The sequence below is a fragment of the Mustela erminea genome, chromosome 7 (assembly GCF_009829155.1).
Source record: "Mustela erminea isolate mMusErm1 chromosome 7, mMusErm1.Pri, whole genome shotgun sequence".
In the NCBI taxonomy this organism is placed as follows: Eukaryota; Metazoa; Chordata; class Mammalia; order Carnivora; family Mustelidae; genus Mustela; species Mustela erminea.
Genome location: NC_045620.1, coordinates 123,464,992 through 123,489,134, shown reverse-complemented (window position 1 = coordinate 123,489,134; position 24,143 = coordinate 123,464,992). Strand labels below are relative to the sequence as shown.

General features: G+C 35.8%; 1 protein-coding gene and 1 long non-coding RNA gene across 3 annotated transcripts in view; both read right to left on the bottom strand.

Annotated features, from left to right (window-relative positions):
• Window positions 1-24,143, bottom strand: part of ATAD2B (ATPase family AAA domain containing 2B) — a 151,071-nt gene that overhangs the window by 24,098 nt on the left and 102,830 nt on the right. The window contains exons 19-22 of one of the 2 annotated variants that reach the window (XM_032353194.1): window positions 21,672-21,857; window positions 10,365-10,500; window positions 7,840-8,036; window positions 4,211-4,370 (exon numbers count right to left, since the gene is read on the bottom strand). In XM_032353194.1, coding sequence (XP_032209085.1) covers window positions 4,211-4,370; window positions 7,840-8,036; window positions 10,365-10,500; window positions 21,672-21,857 — 679 coding nt within the window. The remainder of the gene's footprint in view (window positions 1-4,210; window positions 4,371-7,839; window positions 8,037-10,364; window positions 10,501-21,671; window positions 21,858-24,143) is intronic. The other variant, XM_032353193.1, reaches the window with a different exon arrangement.
• On the bottom strand, window positions 797-1,411 carry LOC116596117. Its single transcript, XR_004288002.1, has 2 exons — window positions 1,122-1,411; window positions 797-908 (listed from the first exon to the last, which is right to left on the bottom strand). It is a non-coding gene; the product is annotated as an uncharacterized LOC116596117 (long non-coding RNA).

Sequence of the window (24,143 nt, the reverse complement as noted above, 5' to 3'; positions counted from 1 at the left end):
ACAAAAAAAAACCACTTTCACGAATGTAGCTTTTAGTATTCCTTGAAGGGTAAGTGGATTTTAAAAGATACATGTAGTTTTAAAAACAATGTACTCTATGTAACTTACACCTCAATAAAACCGGTTTACAAAGAAAAAGCTGTACACTCTCCCAAGAGGGGCAATACATTTAACAAAGATACCGTAAGTTCCAACAGTAAGACTCGACCTAAACTGAGAAATGGGACCTAAATTTCCTAGGAGAGGATTCCTCCTAGGCTTCTCTCTCTTCTCATCCCGTATACCACCTCTATGATCTCATTCACTCCTACACGCTGATAACTCCAACCAAGTTTTTTGCCCAAATGTCTCCCAAGCTCCAGAACTGTATACACAACTACTACTCTGCAATATCTGTTTTATCTGAGTGCACCAAAAGTTAACTCATACTAACATGTCCGAAATTAAATATAGCATAATGCCCATCAACCTGTTCCTCCACTGTTTTCCTCCTCATAGTCCTTAACCACTCAGACCAAACACTCAGAAATCATTCTCGATTTCTGTCAGTCACATCTAATCAATCCGTCACTAAGCCCTCTGTGTTCAATCTCACTAAGCCTACTACATAGGCTTTAGGCATCTTCCAGGCCAGAGCTGTACATTTCCAGCACTGACCACAACTTATCCATAAGAGAGTATCTCACACATGGGTGTTCAGTAAATGGAGACTTGGTGAGAAGGGGAATCAATTCATTTCCATTCACTCTTCCACCCGATTCCACACTGTCCCACCCTATTCTCCAGCCACATTCACTTTTTTTTAGAATCTTGTACACTACTTCTCTCGGCCTGGAATGAATGCCCTTCCTAACCTTAGTCATTTCTGGGTAGTGTCTTCTCCTCTGTGCTCTATTCATACTGTGTACCTATTTCTTTTTTTTTTTTTTTTTTTTAAGATTTTATTTACTTGACAGACCAAGATCACAAGTAGGCAGAGAGGTAGGCAGAGATAGAGGAGGAAGCAGGCTCCCCGCTGAGCAGAGAGCCTGATGTGGGGCTCGATCCCAGGACCCTGGGATCACGACCTGAGCCGAAGGCAGAGGCTTTAACCACTGAGCCACCCAGGCGCCCCCGTGTACCTATTTCTAACAGAGACCTTATAAAACTGCATTATAATCATCTGTGGTCACTTCAAGACAAAATTTTTAATTGCCACTTCTATGCTATCTCTATACCTTAATAACCTATTATAATTACAGGGGCACCTGGGTGGCTCAGTCGGTTAAGCATCCGACTCTTGATTTTGGCTCAGGTAATGTTCTCAGGGTTCTGAGATGAGCACCATGACGGGCTCCGTGCTCGAGGTGGGGTGTGGAGGGGTTCTGCTTGAGGATTTCTCTCCCTCTCCCTCTGTTCCTCTCCCATTCATTCTTACTCTTGCACTCTCTCTAATAAATAAATAAATCTTTTAAAAAAATAAATAAAAATAAGTAGAGCCTTTAAAGAGGTAATTAAGGTAAAATAAGGTTGTATGAATAGGCCCTAATCCAATCTGTGTCCTTATGTAAGAAGAGGAAATTTGGATAAAGAGACACCAAGGGTTTGTGCACACAGAGAAATGACCACATGAGGGCACAGCAAGAAGGTAGCCATCTGCAAGCCAAGGAGAAGTCTCAAGAAAAACCAAACCTGCTGACACTTTCATTTAGGACTTTGAGCCTCCAGAACTGTAAGAAAATTAATTTCTGTTCTTTAAGCCTCTTTAAGTCTATAGCACTTTGTTATGAAAACTCTCTCAAACTAATACCATAACACATAGCATAATGTCTGCCACAGAGCAATTATTCAACATGTATTACATCTGAATATCTCTACCGTTAAGAGACAAGGACTATCACAATCATCTTTGTATTCTAAGCACCCGGTTCAGTAACTAGTACATGGTACTCACAAACACTAATAGAAAATATTAATGGGTTTGGTTGAAGCACAGCCCACAGAGGGCTCCAAAAGCTAGGGTAAAGCTGTGAGCTTTTTTCCTAAGCAAACTGGTACAAAACAGAAGATTCTGAGAAGACTACAAGACTAAGTCTGAACTTTCACCAAAATGAGCTCAATGGTCTGTTTGTGAATGAGATTGGGGGCTAGAGAATGTATTGTCTACAAGACAAAGAATGGGGAATGGCTTAACATATACAGACCCATAAGATAATAATTAGGGTCAAATATCTGAGATACTAGTTACATTTAGAACTATAAGTTAAAATCCTTCTGGCTAACATATTTAATTGCTGTCCACATCATCCTTAAGGGAGAGAATCTGGGTAAACACTTAGGCAACATGGATAGCTTCCAAAATACTGGCTTTTGTCTTCTATGTATATGCTAGTTTTTTTCCCAAATGGCCAAGAGCTCTGCAAAACAGAACACTGTAAGCTTCCAAATACTCATGGGAGCTTGTAAAAGTAATACAACACTCATGTAATTTCTACTTGCTACACAACAGACCCTGAGGTTGTTTTCCTAATACATAACAAGTGGTTCTGCTGCTAAGAAAAAAATAAGCCTCTTAACTTAAAGATACGAAATAATCTAAGAGCCAAAATCGTGCTTTTGAATTATATCACACTCTTTGCATCTAAAACAGTGAAGAAAGAAGTTATAAGTGCACCATGTCAGCTCTGTGAGATAGAGCCTTATTCTTTGATTATACAACTGCATCAGATAGGAAAAGCTTATTATGCACCAAAAACCATGGTTTCTTCCTCAAAAGTAGTATTATTTCAATGTGTTTATAATTAAGGAACATAGGGTGAAAAATCTGAATTGATCAGATTGACCTTTATGATTAACCCAATGTGGTTATAATTAAGCAAATTTGGAGTGACCTCCACTGGCTTTCTCTAACCATTCAAATTTATTTTTCACTATCAGTCCCTAGATTTTTTCCTAAATGTGGTCCAGGGAATTTAATAAACAGGTACCCACTAATCAACGACTTTATGAAAAATCAAGGCACAATTTAAATAAACTAATGATGATAACAAAAATAAAAATATGAACTACTAACCTCTATGGAACACTTAACAAGTCTCAGGCATTATGCTAAGGGCTTAATATACTTAGGTTGAACCATATGAAAACGGTAGTTCCGTAAGATTTAACCTAATACATTTTCTCATTTAACCCATACAACCACCCCAATGAGAAGAATACTTCAATTATCCCTATTTTGCAGATAGGGATACTAAAATGGCCTTGGTGTACTCATATTAAACATATACAATTTTAAGAACACAACATCAGAAAAGGCCACTTGGTGATCATGATGAATCAAGATAAAATTAAGAGCACTCCATAATCATATCTAAACATAGACAAAAGCATGAACATTGTCCTAGCTACAAAAATAACCAAATATAACCCTTCCTGGATAATACGAATGACTGTTTCTTCTTTCCCCATCCCAGTTTTAGCCTTGCTCCATTCTTCTTGCCTTTTAGGTTCTTAAAATACCTAATCACAAAGTTACCCCCACTTTGTAAGAGCATCCAATCTACTAAAATGCCTGACTTTCTTAAATCCTCTCCAAAATCCTTAGCACAAGCTCAAATCCCACATAGTTCCGTATGATATATATTCTTTCGTGTTACAATGAATCAGTCAATTCATCTTGTTTTAACTACAGATATGTTCCTAGAGGTCCTTCCTGGAGGGTACTCAAAGAGCTGGGACTAGAGATTTGAGTACAGGGTGGGATTAGGAACAAAACAATAAAGTAACATTAAAAATACCCACAATCGACAGAATACACGCTGTCTACCTAAAGGGGTCTTTTACTATATAAACTTATCCTATAATGAGTTCCCCATCAATTTGGAATTCCCAGTGTTTATCAGCACTGGTGTTTACTAAACAAATAAATTTCACATTCAATTCTCAATTACTCAGTTTTCCATCCTACCTGAACAAAATAAGAATCTAAGTACAAAAAGTAAAAACTAAACACTGAACAGAATACCTAAAATATAAAATCCTAATTTAAACCCATTATTTAATAAAATAGTAATTACAATTAAGTATGATTTCCTCATAAAGAAGTTTCTAAATACAATAATATGTCCTTACAACTAATTTATCTACCTAAACATGGGCATGCTTTAGTATTTACACTTTCAATCAACTTCTTATTGGTCACCAAAGTGAATCTTGCCCAGAGCCTCCTTACCTCCTGGGTCCTTATCTGGATTGTACTCTAGAGCATTGCTACAGATGAGGTCAATATCTTTCAGAAAATCCTTAGCAGTCAGGTAATTATGCTTATCAATTTTAGTTATTACTGTTGATAAATCCATTGGTTCCTTGATTACTTCAAGATAATCTGAAACCTAAAACAAAGAGGGTATTTTAATGAAAATTACTTCTATTTCATATGACCTACTCAGAAAAACACAAAACCATGTGGTTATTTAAAAATTAAGTCTAAATATCTTAAAGATTACAAATAAGGATAAAGTTATAGAACATTTATACTACTAAAGTTACTACTTTGAAGTCAACTTTCCATGAAAGCTTCGGTTTCAAGTCATATCTAAATCAACACTGAAATGTTTCTCATTTTGAAATATAAAAGCCAATTTTGTCAGCTTCCCCCGCCACCGACCCCGATCCTTTGGATCTACCTGAGAAGAAAATGTATTCGTAAAAGCACCCAGTAAGTATCAATAAATATTACTTCAAGAAATTTTTTGAAGGAAATTAAGAAACATAGATTTTTCATATTACTAAGGAAGTCCTCTGGTAAATCTCTTTAATATCTTAAAACAAAAAAATTTTTTCTTTCTCATTTTCCAGAGTGAATCATTTCATGGAAAGTGTTTTCTGCTCCTTTGGAGTCATTACAAACATTCTGAGTAAATTATACAACAAAAATAAGTATTGCCTTCAATGACTAGTAAAAATTTGCTTGGACTTCCCTAATGATAAATGAATTCGCAAGCAAATGTGCTCTATGTGCCAACTTTCTGGGAGATAACTCAAAATAGGAGGTAGTAAGTCAGGATTTGCCCAGTGTTTTGTAACATTTGGCCACTAAGAAAGCTCTACCAACCTATCTACCTATTGCCTCCCCCGATGCAAATCTCAAATCAAATAATCAGGTTTGATACAAAAGCAGTCTTAGAAACATCTAATTAATCCAGGACCAAATTCTGGAGCTAGGATAATTTCTGTTCTATGAAAATAAAGGTTACTTTTTCTCCACTGTAAATACACACACACAAACATATACATATTTTATACATTTTTAAAAATTTTTAGGTAACTGTGTGGGCATGTGATAATTTTTTAATTTCTAGAAGCTGAAAATGTCCTTATAGGGGAGGCAGTGAAGCTATACTGAACAAATAAGAGCTCTGAAGATATTAGTTAGATTCCTGGTTCTGGCAATTTGGCATGCCTTGTGTACATACGGAAACTGTTTATTAACTGCAAAGCACTATAAAAACTTGTATTATCGGGGCAGCCTGTGTGGCTCAATTGGTTAAGCATCTGCTTCTCCCTCTCCCTCTGCCCCGCCCCTCCACTCATGCTCACTTTCTCTCTCACTCTCTATTACATATTTTCTAAAAATTTACATTCCTAAGATTGTAAAATTTTTGCTCCAATATCTAATTTTAAGTTCAATGTTTATTTTCTAAACTTCTGTTTTCTCTGAAGTCTGCTTTGGAGTTCCATAAAGTTTTTAGACATGTCAAATTCATTATCTGAATATAAATTTTTATTTTTTAGGTTATTTAAATATTATCTTGTGTGGCACCTGGATGGCTCAGTTGGTTAAGCATCTGCCTTTGGATCAGGTCATCATCGAGGGGTCCTGGGATGAGCCTGACTCCAGCTCCCTGCTCAGCGGGGAGTCTGCTTCTCCCTCTCCCTTTACCCTTCCCCTCCCTCACCCTCCTACCCCTGCTCTCTCTCTTTCAAATAAATAAAATGTTAAAAAAAAAAAAAAAGTTTTGTTTTCCCTTCATGCTTCAGAGAGACCTCTATGTTTTCAGCTTTAAGAGCAAAGAACCAGTAGCAGAATGAACGTAAAAAAAAGAAAACAGAAAATAAGAAAACATAACCCTTGAATAGAAGTTTTATCTAATCAACATTTTCTATCCCCTTCCAATGCCTTACCAACCTTTATAAAACTTTTATTCTACCACAGATGGCATCTGAAATCTGATCATTTCTTCTGTTTAGAATGAAAGAGAGTTCTCTGGGGGAAGGGCAAAACTGGTTCACTCCCAGTAGAGTAGGCTGACTTGAGGTCAAGCCCTTATCAATTAAGTGTCAGAGGGGCACCTGCATGGCTCAGTCATTAAGCTTCTGCCTTCAGCTCAGGTCATGATCCCAGGATCTTGGGATCAAGCCCTGCGTCGGGCTCCCAGCTTGGCGGGGGGCCTTCTCCTCTCTCTTCCATTCGCCCTGCTTGTGTTCCCTCTCTCACTGTCTCAATCTTTAAAGTAGGCTGACAGTTTTAAGATTATCTGGTAACACTAAGAGGGGGAAAAAATGTTCCAAAAATGTAAAATGCTATGTATTAATTGCTAAGGCAAATTAGGCAATTCCTGTCTTTTCAGTAGAAAAAGATTTAAGGTATAGCTGTGATATAAGGTAAGGAATGTGGACATTGAATTTCAAAAAAATCTTTCAGTCTTGGCTACGTTGCTTGCCTAGGAGCCTCAGTTTCCTGAGCTGCAATGTAAGAATAATAATGACCTTGTGAGGTTGTTAAAAGAATCAATGGATAGAACTATGTATTGTGGATAAATAAAAATATACAAATAAAGTTACAGACAGTCCCTTTACTCCAAAAAACAAACAAAAACCAAAAATGGAAAAATAGCTACTTTCAGAGGGGAAAAAACCCATAATGCTAGCTTATTCTTTCTGGTCATACATGACGTAATGATTCCAAAGGAATCTGCTCAGGTCCAAAAGTACAGGTTTCACAAGGACACAACATTAAACTATGAATCATTTCATAATTCAAATTAAAAAAAAATGGAAGAAAAAACTTAAAACCAACAACACCAAAGCTGTTCAAACATGGAGTCTGAACTATAAGAAGAAGGTCAGTAAAGACTGCATTGTGTTCATCCACACACTATATTATCCCAGGATAAAAAAACAAAAACAAAAACAAAACAAAACAAAACAAAACAAATTTCATCTACAGTATTATAGTAGATTCCAAATGGAAAATTTCTTTTCTTATCATCACAAACCATGCTCCCACAAGGACACAAAACAATACACATAAAAGTGAGAAATTTTCCACTGGGAGCAGAGAAAATCCTTGCAGGGAAAAACAATTTTAGTTACATAGGATATACTTAACTTCAAACAGCATCTTTTAGTCACAGGCATTTCCAAAATATGAAAGATAAATTTCAGGTTTCTTTGCCACCACTTTCGCTAAGGTATACATAATTTGGAAAATGCCAAAATTAATTGGTATTGGTTAGTTAACACCAATATACTTTTTAAGAGCAAAATTTATCCTGGAATAAAAATAGTCTAGTATGGACATTTCACTAAAGTAACTTTTAATCCTCTTCTTAAACTGAAGAGATAGAGATCACAAAGATCAATTCTAATTAAGAGGACATACAAATTGGTCACTATTTTCATCCAAAAGTCACCAGATTTTTGCTGATGACATCAGTAGTTATCACATGGATTAAAATTTTACAGGCTAGGGGTAATATTCATCCATGCCTTTGTTTTTTTTCCTTCCAAAAAAAGATGTCAACATTTTTTTCTTTTAGCCAGTTCAACTTCACTGTTTGCACACTACTGAAACAAGACCTCTTCAATATCCACCGGTTTGCTGAAGATGTTAAAGCGTTTATCTGTGGCCAGCCTCTTGGTTACATCCCTGAGAAACAACCGCAACTCTCTTAAAGTATTTTCCTCCTGGTCCTCCATCCGGTTCTTTTCTGATTCTGATAACTGACGAGGTGGAGAAGGTAGTGCAAGGGGAAGCACTTCCATAGCACAAAGACCTAAAGAAAATAGACGAAAATGTTAAGATTCCAACAGATCCGGGACAGCAATAAAGAATTCCAAGTACATATAAACAACCTGTAAACCCAGTAAGTAAAAATGTGAATGGAAAGTAACAGGACATTAGAGAACAGATTTAATAAAACAATTCATAGTAGGACTCCTTTAAATGGCAAATGATATGATTTTAAATAATTTGATTTTGAAATATGATTTACATAAAACTTACTAGAAATATTTCAAATAAAAAAAACTATCTTTAGGTGAAGAACTATATGCTGATTTGCTTAAAGTCAATGTTGTTTAAAAACCCTCTTCTCAAAATGGGGTTGCCTTATTTGCATGAAAGTGAAATAGACAAGTAACCATTCTCTGATCCTTCCCCCTCCCAAAAGTTCTAATTTTAGACAAGTCTTCTATTCATATTCTTAGTACAACATAGTAGGGGTAGTGAATGCCATGTACCTGTGCAGAGAGCAAAAAAAAAAATTACAAACTGGGGGCACCTGGATGGCTCAGTCATTTACCTGACTCTTGACTTCAGCTTAGCTCATATCTCAGGATCATGAGACTGAGCCCTGTGTGGGGCTCAGTGCTGCACAGTGGAACCTGCTCAAGACTCTCCCTCTCTCTCTGCCCCTCCCTACCCTCTCTCTCCCTCAAAAAAAAAAAGGGAGAGGGACTAGAAGAAGAATCCCCAAAACATGAATAAGAACATCCAGTCTACAGTGTTATATATAAAATCTATAATATTCATTATCTACCGTAAAACAAACAAACAAAAAAATCTCAAAAAGTAAAGTATTAACTTTCCTAAATACATTATTCCCTAATTCCTTAAAAGACTTTCCCAGTATCACACTGAATTTGAGGATTAAACTTTTAAGTATTATGGCTGGTTTCTAAATAGCCCCTAAGATGAAAAATTAAAGTAAATAGAAGCAACTCAAAAAGAAAAAGAATTATGTTCATCTTTAACACAGAAAATTCAATCTATGCATGAGACTAAAATGTATCTGGAATATGCAAGATAAAATGATTCATTTTCATAATGAAATTTTTTAAAAACTTATTTAGATTAATGGGAGGAAACAACCAATAATCAGAAAGTATAACTTCCATATTTAATTTCCCAAGGTTTCTAGGGGGGAAAACACCCCACAACTACAGCCATTTGATAGATGCTCCTTTTTAGAACTCTGAGATAATGTGGAAATGAGTCACTAAAGAACAATTAAATGATTGACGTGTTGGATAAGATAATCAATAAAAAACAGAAGTAGAATTCAGAAAAGCAAGGACTTAGAAGGGGTAGAAATGTATTTAATAGCCTCCAACAATCACATGAGAAATATAAAGATAGAATGATGGCAAAGACACTTAAAAACTTGTAACAGGATTGCCATTTTCAAGAAGAGGCTGAAAGAGTACAAAGAAGACCTTATCTTTTATACATCTTTAAGACTAGAAAGAGTCTCTTAAGCGACTTAGACTGAACTCCTCACTTAAATCAAGGGGCTGAAATTTGAAATATTATGCTACTAAGCCAAATCCAAGAAAATTCTAATACTTAAAGTCATGATGGGTTTCCAAGTGCCTACCACAAGATACCTAACAGAATAGGTACTCAATAAAAATGTGAAAAATAAATAAACCAGAAAAGGCAAACATTCTGATCATCTCTTGACCCATCACACGTACCATGACCCACAAAGTAATCAGCACACCACCCAGTGTTCTCAAAATTATTGTTCAAGTCCTCTGTCCTTAAACTAACCAAAAAAGAACAGAATTGAAGACTTTTTGAGCCTCAGAATGTGAAATCTACCAGAGCATCTGAACTGAAATGGTAAGAAGACTTCATTAACAGTCGCTTGTTAGTAGAGCTGTAACTATGAGGCTGTACTTCACAATCTCAAGTCAGGTAAACACAATTACCTCTCCATCTAAAGAGAAATTTCCATCCAAAGAAAATGTGTCCATCTAAAAAGAGGAATCTAAAAAACTGACTTTACTTCCACAAGAAATTTTTTTTTTAAGTGACAAGAAATGGCATTTTTAAAAAAGATTTTATTTATTTATTTGACAGAATGAGAGAGAGAGAGAGAGAGCACAGCAGGAGTGGCAGGCAGAGGGAGAGTAGAAGCAGGCTCCCCGGAGAGCAGGGGGAACCCGATGTGGGATTCAAACTCAGGACTCCCGGATCATGACCTGAGCTGAAGGCAGTTGCTTAACCAACTGAGCCGCACAGGCGCCCAGAAAGGGCATTTCTTAATTCCATTCCCCATCCCCTTCCCCCATTTCCCTAAAGGCTTTGGGAACTTTACCAGTGTGTTTCCTCCGTGGTGGAGCCATTGATGCCTGATTGAGAATCAATTCTTGGAAAAATTTTCTTCTGTCTTCTTCAATAGGCCTTTGAATATACAAGACCTCTTCATACTGTATTCTAAAGATACATTTAACCTACACACATACACACAAAGACATTATGTAGAGAATTAAAAGTATACTTATTACACCAAACTACAATTTCTTCAACTTCCCGTACAATCTTTAATTTTTATTCACGTGGGGTTCACGTGGGGTTAGTTAACCCAGTCCTAAGGCTACGCTGTTGAGAGATTCAACCTCATTGTCTAATCCATAATGGGAGAATGACCAGTTGCCCAAGTTATTAATACATTATACTATCCCTGAAAGAGTCAACAAATAATAGCAGAAAGGATAACCAATTATAATAGTTTGATGGCAAATTTCAAAGGACTTCTTGCATAAGAGCTAGAAAGTAATGACCTAGAATCTACACTAGAGAGCTGGAAGGATGCTAACAACACCGCCTTCTTGTACATTATTTCTATGTACTTCCTATTCAGTGAGTTCCTTTCCTGGGCTCTTTTCATCTCAAGTCTATTCCACCGCATTTTCCAGAATCCTGGTTTCACTGCAAATAAACTAAACCTTCAGTTCCTCCCCAGAATGCTCCACAGTAACACCACCTTCCACACAAAACTCCCAAGCAATATTAAGCCAGTCATTCTCACATCCCTCAATTCCTCGCACTGGTGATTACATACCCTTCCTTTGTTTACCTTCTCTATAGAGCCTTTGACCCCAGATGTCCCCCTTGCAAGACAGGCTGCTTAAAACCTCCACATCATCCACATTAATTCTACACACTTCCAATTTTTATGTTTTCCTAGAAGGTCTATACTCCACTTCTAGACACCAAACTCCCTGAGAACAGAAACCATCCCTTATTCATCCGTTTTCCTACAGCTACCACATTGACTGGGACATACTAATGTGTAATTAGCATGGAATGAATGAGTAAAGTTTGCAATTTCCTTCCCCTAGATCAAAATGGCAACTGCGAATGAAAATGGGAAAAGGTCACTAATATAGAAAGAAGAACCAACTACAAGACAATGAGAAAACACTGGATCAAAATTCGAAACACATTAGATCATAGCCCAAATTTAGTCACACGTTTATGATAAACGTTAGATAATTCATTCTTTGTTATATCTAAGCACTTACTGAAGACTAAAAATTTCTAAATATTTCAATCTTTAGAACTCCTATATATAGGAGTCCTTCATTTTATACTTCAGAAAACTTAAACTTGGAAAGGTTTATGTAATTGGCTTAAGGTCACAAAGTAAATTAAAAAAAACCTACATTACGTAATTTCTAAAGACCTTTTTTCAAACTCTAAAATTCTAACATAGAAAAGAAACAATGAAAAGTAGAATTCAAAATTTGGATGGGCAAGTATTTACCTCAACAGGAAGCCAGATCCTTTAAGAATTTATAAAATTTCACCATGTGCCCTTCTAATATTTTTTTTGTAGACTACTTTCATGTAAAATTTCCCCCAACCCTTTGATCTATGCTTCACTGGTCCTTCCTGGAAAGCTCTGCAAAGCAAATTTACTGCTGAATGCCCATGGTGTGCTAAATATAATGCCAAATACTGCCATTACAAACTTGAAGGAAATACAATTACTTCCTGCTGTCAAGGATCTTAAAAGTTTCGCAAGAAAGCATTACGGTACCACACCAGAAGTGTCCTAACACTTGTTGAGAAACAGAAGAGACTCTGCAAGAGGTAGGGGTGAAGAGGCATTAGATGAGATTCAGCAGAAATAGCTAACATTAACTGGGCCTTGAAAAATAAATAGAATGCAATACTCTAGAAGTACCAGGATTTTGTTCAAGAGTAGCAAAACATTTCATCTCAGTTTTAAATATTCTCTCTCCTGATCATTTTTCAACACTGTGTTAAACTTTGTGAATACAAAAGCATACCAAGAGTAAGTCTGTGGTAATACTCTAAAACTCTTGCCAGGTTATTACCAACAGCTTAGATCCATCACTTTACAAGCAGGCTCATTTCACTTTAAATTTTCTCCCAGCTTTATCTTCTGACTTTCCCAGCCTCAAATTTCATGCTGCAACTAGACAAGAAGCCTCAGATAACTCCCTAAAATCATGCTTTCTCACACTGGTTCACAATGATCTCTATATGTGCTATCCACTCCTTCCTAACCCTGGTTTTGTTTTGTTTTGTTTTTAAGATTTTATTTATTTATTTGACAGACAGAGATCACAAGTAGGCAGAGAGGGAAGCAGAGAGAGAGGGGGAAGCAGGCACCCTGCCAAGCAGAAAGCCCGATGCAGGGCTTGATCCCAGGATCCAGGATCCTGGATTATGACCTCAGCCAAAGGCAGAGGCTTTAACCCTCTGAGCCACCCAGGTGCCCCTCTAACCCTGTTTTTAACCCTCCACTCAAGCCAATGCTTTCTGGATGATGCTTTCTCTGACCTTCCCAGATACACGCAAGCATACCTTCTAAAACCCCTTATTAGACTTTAATTTCAATGATTTTTAGTAAATTAATTCAGTTGTGCAACCATCACAAGTCAGTTTTAAAACATTTCCATTACCTCCAAAGATCACCCTCATGCCCATCAATTCCTACTCACACTCACACTCCCCACCCAACAACCACTGATTTAACTGTCTCTAGGGATGTGCCTTTTCTAGAAACTGTATCATGTAGTCTGCTCTCTAGCTTCTCTCCCTTAGCATAATATACTGAAACTCATCCACACTGTAGAACGTTATCAGTTCATTCCATTTAATGCTGAACAGTATTTTACTGTGTGTATATATAAATGTTTGGTTTCTCCAATCACCAGTGAATGAATAATGGGCTGTTTCCACTATTATGAATAATGGAAGTAGGAACATTTGCATTCAAGTCTTTGTATGAACATATTTCTCTTCTGTAGTTACCTTGGAGTGGAAATGCTGAGTCATATCATAAGTTTATGACTTCCATCTTAAGAACTGCCAATTTTTCAAAAAATGACTACAAGCTTTACAATTCCACCACCAGTATATAAGGCCTCCACTTTCTTTAACATCCTTTGCCAACACTCAATACTGTCTAGTAGTTGTGCAGTGGCATCCCATTCCTGAATGACTAATGATATTAACAATCTTTTCCCATGCTTTATTAGCCCAAGAGAATACATACTCTTCAGTGAAATGTCTATTTAAATCTTAATTATAGTCTTTTTTACCTTAATTGTGGTAAAATAGTCATAACATAAAATTTGCTATTTTTATCACTTTTAATTATACAGCCTGTGCCAGTAAATATATTTGCATTATTATGCAACCATCATACCATTGAACTCCAAAACTTTTTCATGCTCCCCAGTAAATACTGACACCCCATACTCTCCCTTTCCCCAGCCCCTGACAATCACCATTCTACTTTCTACCTCTGTGACTATGACTACTCTAGGAACTTTTTAGAAGAGGAGTCACATATTTGTCCTTTAGTGACAGGCCTATTTCACTTAGCATGATGTCTTCAAGGTTTATCTATGCTGTAGCCTGTGTTAAAATTCCCTTCCATTTTAAAGCTAAAAATGTTATACTGTATGTATATGCCACACTTTTTTTATCCAGCTATCTGCTGATGGACATTTGTATGCTTCTACCTTTTCGCTATTGTGAATAATGTGGCTATGAACATGGGTATACAAATACCTGTTTGAATCGCTGCTTTCACTTCTTTTGAGTGTATGCTCAAAAGCAGAATTGTTGGATCATACGATAATTCTGTTTAACTTTTTAAGGAATCACTGTATAATTTATTTTCAATGATACTGTGCAATTTTATATTCCCACCAACAATACACAAAGGCTCAAATTTCTTCAGGTCCTGACCAACATTAGCTGTTTTCTGTCTGTCTGTCTGTTTGTTTGTTTGTTTGTTTGTTTGTTTTTTAAGATTTTTATTTATTTGACAGAGAACGAGAGAGCACAAGCAGAGGGAGAAGCAGGCTCTCCACTGAGCAGGAAGCCCAATGCGGGACTCGATCCCAGGACCCTGGGATCATGACCTGAACCCAAGGCCGCTTAATCAAATGAGCCATCAGGCATCTGCATTTTCTGTTTTTATGATAACAGCCATCCTAATGGGTATGAACTGACATCTCATTGTGGTCTCAATTTGATTTCCCTTTTGATTAGTGATTTTCAATATCTTTTCATATGCTATTGGCCATGTGAATATGGCTCCTTTAGGGGAAGTATGGTTGGCTGGGTTTTTATTCTTCAGTTGTAGAGCTCTTTATTTACTCTGGATATCAACCCTTATCAGATATATGATTTGCAAATACCTCTGCCCTTCTGTGGGTTGTTTTTTCAGTCTTTTTTCAGCTTTTTCAGGTGGGGCTTGAACTCGTGACCCCAAGATCAAGAGTTGCATTCTCTAGTGACTGTGTCAGCCAGGCACCCTGAAAGAGTTCTAATACATTCTGGATGTAAGTCTTATCAAGATATGCAATTTGATGTATCTGAAATATTTTTTTCCAAGTCTGTGGCTTGTTTCCTCATTTTCTTAACGGTGCCTTTTTAAAAGTATTTAATTTTGATAAAGCTAACTTTATCAGGTTTTTCCTGGATTGTTTTCTTACATATTATATACATATTTTACATGCTATACTATCATAGCACTCCTCATACTGTATTATTTTTTCCAGGTCTCTCTTCCTTCTACACTTTTTTTTTTTTTTAATACATGTGTATTTTTATTTAAGGGGGTAGGGAGCAGAGGGAGAGGGAAAGAGAATCTCAAACAGACTCTGTGCTGGGTGTGGAGTCTGACCTCACGACCCTGAGATCATGACTGAGCCAAAATAAAGAACTGGACACTTAACCAACTAAGCCACCCAGTTGGCCCACTCTGAACTTTGAATTATTAGAGAACAGTGGCTATCTTTTGGGTTTTCACCTATTTTATTAATTCATTCATTCAATAAAGATTAACCATACTGGAAATATGTACATGTATATTTTATGTGTCAGTTTCTGAGTATTCTGTATGTGTGTACACATAAAGCAGCTAAGCACGGTGAATAAAAGCATGAGAAAAACAGACACTAGACCCGCCTTCAACAAATTCACTTATTATGACAGTGCATTGCACACAATAGGCACACAACAAGTTTTTGATGAATAAACAATGGTTCTAACTTGATAAATACAAAACTTACTTCCCTGACCACTCATCAGCCTAAGCATCACAATATCCAGAAATGGTCTCTCTGCATCTTATAGAGTACAGTGCATTTTAAGTGCATGATGTTTGTAATCAGGCAAATCTGGGTTCAAAACTTTGCTCTGCCATACTAGCTGTGAGTTTCTTCATCTGTCAAATAGGAAAATGACAGTAATGCTTTTCTTACTGAACAGTTAAAAAAACTTGTGTTAGATAATAAATGTAACTGGCTTCTACAAGTGCCTGGGACATAGTTGCCTAAGTGGCAGCGAATTTTTCATTACCAAAATCTTTTCATTTTACCTCATTTATTAAATCTTAGAGGTGTCAGTCCCCAGTTTTAAAGGTAGAGTTCATTCAGACTCTAATGGGGAAAATTAATGTTTTAAGACACAAGATCTCAAAGATAAAAGGAATGGGAAATTAGGTCAGAAATGAACCTAAGACAGTGTTCATGAATAAAACCTGCTTTCCTCAAAACAAAGTAAGTAAATAATCCATTAAATAAAAATAAACTGACATTTTACCTTAACATAGTAATAATTCATGCTCATTTACTGCAGATAGTTGTAATTTTAAAAGACTTACAATAACCTCTTTCCTTGTAAATTTTAAGAATCATGTAATTGTTATACAACAAAAATATCAATACTAAGATACTTCTCTTGTATATGTGAATCATTCATCTGAGTTTTCAATGCCCCTACTTGGATTTCTCTACTTAAGTTATTGATTTTTAACTCCCAGTTCCCATGATAAACTGAGAGACACAAAAAGACATGAAATACTGAAATAACAAAATGCTACTTGTAATCTTTACTTTCCTAAGTGTAGCTAATACGATATTTCCTTAAAATTCATTTCCAGGAGGACCTGGGTGTCTGTTAAGTGTCCGACTCTTAATTTTGGCTCAGGTCACACCTCAGGGTTGTGAGACCAAGCCCCACATGGGGCTCTTCACTGGACGTGGAACCTGCTTAAGATTCTCTTTCTTCTGTCCCTCTCCCCCCGCTCTAAAATAAATAGAACAAAAAATAAAATAAAATTCATTTTCAATTATATCATCTTGAGCCTGCCCATAATAATTTAATACCAAAATACATACTATGAATCTGTTCAGAAATGTAAATGCAATTCTTTCTGACCAAAGTTTGTTTTCCTTCCTATATATATTTCTACTTTTTATCTGCTTCCTTGTTTAAAAAAGTCCCTTCTGATGCTCAATCCTCAATTCTTTCTTCTAACTCTCCTGAAGAGAAATAATTTGCAATTCCCATGTAACTCAACTAAAATTCTCCAGCTATTCTCAGAAAGAGTCTACAGGGTCCACAAAAGTAAATTTACCTACACTAGAATTTGCAAAAAACAAAAAAGAAATTAGGCTGAACAAGAGTTCAAACCAATGTGGTGATTCAGTGGTAAATTCCTATAATTTATGCAACAAACATTTACTAATTCCAATGTGTCAAGAAGTAGAGAAGTGAAGGCCAGTAAGACAGTCCCCTCCTCTCAAAGACCCTGTGGTCTAAGTCAGAGGTTCTCAAACGTTTTGGTCTCAGGATCTTATTAAACTAATGAGCTTGTTTATGTAGGTTACATCTGTCTGTAATTATGTATTAAAAATAAAACTAAGAGCACTCCAAATTATGTATTCATTTAAAATCCATTACATACTAACACTGAAAATGTATTTTGGAAAAATATATTCTTTTAAAAAATGTATTTTCCAAAATATGAAATATATATATAAAATAAAATTTAACAAGAAAAATGGCATTGTTTTACATTTCTTCAACTCTCTTTAATGTCTGGATTACTGAGAGACAACTGGATTTTCATTTCTGCTTCTGCATTCAATGTTACATGTTGTTTTGACTGTAGTCATGAAGAAAATTCATAGTCAAGCAGATATGTAGTTAGAAAAAAGAGGAATGTGACATCTCCCTGAAAGCCTTGTGGGGCCCACAGAAGTCCTTGGATAACAGGTGATCTAGAGCAATGATTTCCAAATTTTTTAATCTAACATCTCATCAGTAAAAAAAATCTGAAAATATCTCTTCTGGTACATTTATTTAACACACTATTTAAATATACTATTCTACTAATATTATCTTTTCTATTATAAAACCTATATACACAAAATACTTAAGATAATATGAAGACAAATGAAGTTCTTTTTTTTTTTTAAGCTTTTATTTATTTATCTGACAGACCGAGATCACAAGTAGGCAGAGAGGCAGGCAGAGAAGAAGGAAGCAGGCTCCCCGCCAAGCAGAGAGCCCAATGCGGGACTTGATCCCAAGACCCTGAGATCATGACCTGAGCCAAAGGCAAAGGCCCTAACCCATTAGGCCACCCAGGCGCCCCAAGACAAATGAAGTTCTAATGTTTTTTTCAATATCCCAATGTACTGCCTTAAGTACAAACTTTACTTTGGGAACTACTGAATTAGGAGAGAGATGTACCTACAAAGAAACATCTACAAGAGAATGCTAAAGAGCTCTAAAAGATGAAATTATTACTTTGTCCCACAAAAAGAAAGTAGTTTTATATTACTAATAAAACACTACCCCTCCCCCAGGGGGGCCTGGGTGGCTTAGTGGGTTAAGCATCCGATTCTTGATTTCGGCTCAAGTCATGATCTCAGAATCAGGGAATGGAGCTCCATGACAGGCTCTGTGCTCAGCAGGGAGTCTGCGTGGGGTTCTCTCCCTCTCCCTCTGTCCCTCCCCACCCCTCACACCTGCTTGCACAAGCGCTCTAAAATAAATAAATAAATAAATAAATAAATCTTAAAAACAAAAACATTACCCCCACGGTAACTTAATTTTTTTTTGTTTTGTTCTATTTATTTTATTTTTTAAAAGATTTTATTTATTTGACAGAGATAACACGTAGGCAGAGAGGCAGGCAGAGAGAGAAAGAGGGGGAACTAGGCCTCCCGCTGAGCAGAGTCTGATGCGGGACCCTGAGATCATGACCTGAGCTGAAGGCAGAGGCTTAACCCACTGAGCCACCCAGGCACCCCTAAGATTTTATTTTTAAGTAATCTCTACACCCAACAAGGGGCTCAAATTCACAACCTTGTGATCAAGAGTCACATGCTCTACCGAGCCAGGACCTCATGACATTATTTTCTACATCAGTATTTTAAAGGTTTCATCGTGTTTCATGGAAGAAATTTATAATTTAGCCAATTCTCTACAATATGACAGTTTCCAATCTATGAATAAAGGCTATGATATTTTATATTTTTTGTGTGTGGTCTGCACTGAATCTTTGTGTTAGTCTGTGAAAAACTCTTCAGATAAACCTCAATAAATGGTATTGCTGAGTCAAAATATGTGTACATATTTAAATCTATTACTCAGACTGCCCTTGAGAGATTTATTCAACCGCTTTTTATATTTGCCTACTTGACAGGTTAAAATCTGTATTTTACTTTTAAATTATCCACTATTATATTATTTAAACTCAATTAACCAATGTATAATATACTATTAGTTTCAGATAAAGAGTTTAATAATTTATAAGTTGCATATAACACCCAGTGCTCATCACATCACGTGCCTCCTTAATGTCCATCACCCCATTACCCCAACCCCCACTCACCTCCCCTCCAGCAAACCTGTTTGATTCCTATACTTGAGTCTCTCATGGTTTTTCTCCCTCTCTAATGACCTTCCCATTCAGTTTTCCCTCCCTTCCCCTATCATTCTCTGTTCCACTATTTTTCCCCCACTGTATTTTCTTAAGGCACTCTAGTAACTGGCAGTTTCCTTCTTTTAGAATCACTTGGGTTTTTTGCCACACATTGTCTATTCTACAGATCAGGCACTTTGCTAACCTACAGTTACTTAGTCTGCAACACTATGCTTTTCATTTATTCACCAGATATTTATCAATATGTGCTAACTATTATTCACTACTATCTCAGTTTGTCACCTCAAAAGCAAGCATTCTAATGGCAAAGCTAAAATTTAAATGAAAGGCTTAGGGGCAGTGAAGGATTTCCAAAGAATAGTAAGTATAAAACATGTTATGTAATGAGTAGTCTAAGAATTCTCATAATCTTCTCCCCACAAATGTGAATATGCATGATAGCTTTACTAGCTACTTGGTTAATAATGGCAAAGAACAGAGAAAACAAAAGGGAAAAAAGAGGTGAAATTTCAGGATTCGGTATTAATAACTCTTTAAAATTTTAGCTAGTAATTAAGGGTACTAGTAAACAAGTAATGAGTAAGCTGAATTCATTAAAAATTATGACAACAATATGGCAATACTGAAAATCTGTAGGATATAATATTAACTTTAAAAAACTAAACCAACGGTTAGGCCTGGGTGGCTCAGCCAGTTGAGCGTCTAACTCTTGATTTCAGCTCAGGTCTTGATCTCAGGGTAGTGAGTTCAAGCCCAATTTTGGGCTCCACACTGGGCATGGAGGTTAGTTTAAAAAAAAAAAAAGAAGAAGAAGAACTAAACCAACAATGAAATCGATATGTGAACAGAAAATAGGAGTAGGCAAAATTGCTGTATCAAAATAATGGGTTCATAAAACCTTTATTCACATATTTTTCAGACAATATAAGAAAAAGAACACTTAATTATATATTCCTAAGAAGAACCCTCAATTATCCCAGATTTTCTTTATCTCTTAGAAAATTATAATGAAACTACTTCACAGTGAGGATCTAATTTTTAAAAGTGGCTTCTAGGTTATGTTCAGGTTCAATCCATTTAAATCAATTTCAAGTACATACCTACTTTATAATACTAAGCATTTTATAGCTCTGTGGTTTCCAACATAAATTCACATATACCATCTTACACCAAGAAGTCTGTCTGTTACCCACATTTTATAGATGAGGCAACTGAGGCTATTCTAGGGTCAAAGGTTTATCTAAAATTGAAAGACTAGTAAGTTGGTACAACTTCATTTTTCTTACTCTTACTACATATAGCATTCTACTAAACTTTTGGCCCCTATGATAAAAAAAAATTGTGATTAATTGTGATTAAGAATATCAGGGGGCACCTGGGTGGCTCAGAGGGTTAAGCCTCTGCCTTTGGCTGAAGTCATAATCTCAGGGTCCTGGGATCAAGCCCCACATCGGGCTCCCTGCTCAGCCAGAAGCCTGCTTTCCCCCTCTCTCTCTACCTGCTTGTGGTATCTCTCTCTCTCTCTCTCTCTGTGTCAAATAAATAAATAAAATCTTAAAAAAAAAAAAAAAAGAATATCAGATTCTGAATAACCAAAAATCAATTATTCTAAATTTAATATATTTACTTACAAAATCAGCAAGACAGCTAACAAGTGCTAAACAAAAAGACCTCAGTAAACAGGTATCTTAATCATAAAATTCTACATAATCAAGGTTTACATTATAGCATTTAAAACACGCAAAACTTTCATATAAACTGTCACCTAGACAAAATATTTCTAAGCATTTCTAAAGGTGATCATTTCAAGACCTAGTAAGCTTAGGGTGTTAAAAACACAATTTTTTAAAAATCAATTTCATTCACAAGTTGACTATTTTTTTTCTGTGATTTTACCTTTGTTTCTAATACATTAAATGAGTTGGCTTTGAACTCAAAAACTAAATACCAGATTTGAAAACTACACACAGCAGAATTGACAGTCAAATTAACAATAATGCTACCAAGGAAAGAACTAAAAGGTCGAGTCCCAGCAAACAATCTACCAGACAGTAAGAACAAGAAGATTAATTGTAATGGAACTAACTGTTATACAGCTTAGGCCTTTATAGTACATATCATACATATGTTGGGCTCTGGTCTAAACATAAATTTTCTCAATCTTCACAGTAACAGTGACAAATCTATCATTAGTCCCGAAAAAGAAAGTGAAACTTAAATCATTAACTAACTTTCTTAAATCACAGAGCTAATAAGTGGTATAACCAAAGCATGAATCTAAACAATATTTATTTTGTTAAATAAGTTAAATTTATTAAATAAATTAAATGTGTCCAATTTACAAGATCAACTATTTTGAAACTATAAGGTAAATATTTAATCAGTTCTTACCTCTTCAGGCAGTTCACTGTACATGGTTTCAGAGGTAGACAATAAAAATATAGGTGAAAATGATGGTATATCTTGTAGCAATGTCAGAAAAGTAGCTCTCACAGTTTCACTGACGGCTTCCCACCAATCACCAATGTGAGGCATGTAAACAATACTAGGTACTGTTCTTCGAGCTTCACGAAAAATCTAATTAAGGAAAGAACTGGCATTAAAAATTCAAATTGATATTATTCTAAAGTTTACTCAGCAACCCCCAAATACATGAAATGTGTCAGGCCTGTTACTGCAATTATTCTTAGCTCAAATATTTAAGCCTTTCAAGATGTGATATACAAGTCTCACATAATAGCTTCTATCTACCCTTGCCCCACCTAAAAAAAGAAGGGTGTGGGTTTTTTGCCATTTTGTTATTCCTATTCAGTATTTATTGATAATATAAAGGTATCAAATTGCTCCACTTATTAAGTAAAGATAATAAAGCAAAACACCAGTATAAAATATGCTGCAAATAAAGAGATAAACATGCACCTCTATGTCACCCGTGTCAGAATGATGTATCAGTAAGCACAAAGAAGAGAAGGAAGACATAGTTTCCAAGTTTGTGCACATTCCTTAAAATCACTAAATATATGAATTAAACAAACATTTTTACCACAATGTACCACCCTAGAGCTTAAAATTAATGAACTACCTGCTGAACCACTTGTTTACCTCCTATTACCTTAATTCAATCCTCCATAAAGTAGTCACAAAATACCCTCACATCGCTAAAGAGCAGTAAATAAATTAGCAAAAAGTTCTGAGACACTCCCATTGTCAGAAAATACAAACTAAAGTTTCCTCGGGTGTTAAAGAGAGTCCTAACCGTAGATTCAGTCGCACTCTGCCAACATACGCCAATAAGGACCAGGTTGGCTATTAGTAAGCTGCCAAGCAGAACTACTGCCCTTTACGTATGTATCAACAACAGCTCAACAGCCCATCAACAAATTCTGGTGGGTTAATATGGCATCTCTTCAATACTTTTTCAAGTGAAAGAATAAATGTAAATATCTTTCTCCAATTTCAGAATTCTATTTCTAAAATTCTCTACTACTTTGCCTTATTTTAAACACACTTCAATTAATCTGTGTAATGTGCAAGATAGGGAAATAATTATCTAGTTTTTTTTTTTATCTAATATTCCAAATGATCAGGACTGTAAGAAACATTCCTAAAAATCAAAATGATTATTTTTCTTTAATGAGTAAGCCTGCCACTTGCATGAATTTTTCAAATGCTACATTTTATAAAGATTAAACATTCTGTGTAAAATAAAATGTACTGCCAATTTAATAAACCAGATGGAAAATGCTGAAATAAAAATTTCCCCCAAATTGGAAATGTAGATGTTATGATCACTCACATCAAAAGTAATATTTGCTCCTTCCCTTCCTTTAACATTTGCATATCCACCAATCCAGAACAGTTGTACAGTACAACTCCAGGACTCTCAAATTTTGACCTTTTCTGCAAACACGCACCCTCTTATCCTGGATCTTGAAAATCCAAGGATTATTGTTTTCCAAAGTTCTTGTAGAAGATTCATAAGAGAAAAACAAGCATAAATATTGGCAAAAGGAAGGAACCACACAGGAGCACAAAGGCAAGTGAGGCATTTAATCCCCCCCACAAAAAAAAATTGTTACATGCCACCCAAATCAGGGATGGTATGTGTAAGACAGTGACCAATGCCTTTTGTCTTTCCAATTCCCATTCTGTGCCGGTAAAACTAGGGAGAGTCAGCAGGGAAAAACGTGTGATTACATGAAAAAGACTAATGAGCTATACAGCTTACTGAGAAACCTCACAAAACTAACCACCTAATTCAGCCATGCAAGTTACCACATGCCCAAGGAGAAATGAGAAAACATGCCTTTAAAAAATATAAAATGTAGCCTTTCATTCTAATACTTGTAGGTTAGATTTTCCAGAAATATGTGTTGAGAACATCTAGCTGCTATAAGTACGAAAAAATAAGGGCAAAGCAACAGAAGGTTAAGTAATAAAAAACTTTACAGAGCCAGAAGTTAAATAACGCAGTACACTACAGGTGTTTTAAACTCCTCTGCAAGGCTGAACTAGAAACAAAAGCATCACCAACTCTAAAGGAGTTGAGGGGTTTTGGGGTTGGTTTTTTTTTTTTTTTTTTTTTCTATTTCTTTCCTCTCTTCATCCAATTCTCCCCAAATTAACAAAGTGAACACGATATCCTATTGAACTTATTTCCAAAGACTTTAGGAAAGTATCTTTATCAGTAGAACTTTTAAAAATTGCATTTTAAAAGCTAAAGGGGGAAAAGCCAGAAAGAAAAAAGCCTAAAACAAATACAGAAAATTAAAAAGGCTTAGGCTTTCTGGTCCATGAATATATAATTACCTGATTTTATAATTAATCCAACTACATGCAGTATCAATACCCAGGGGCTATTTT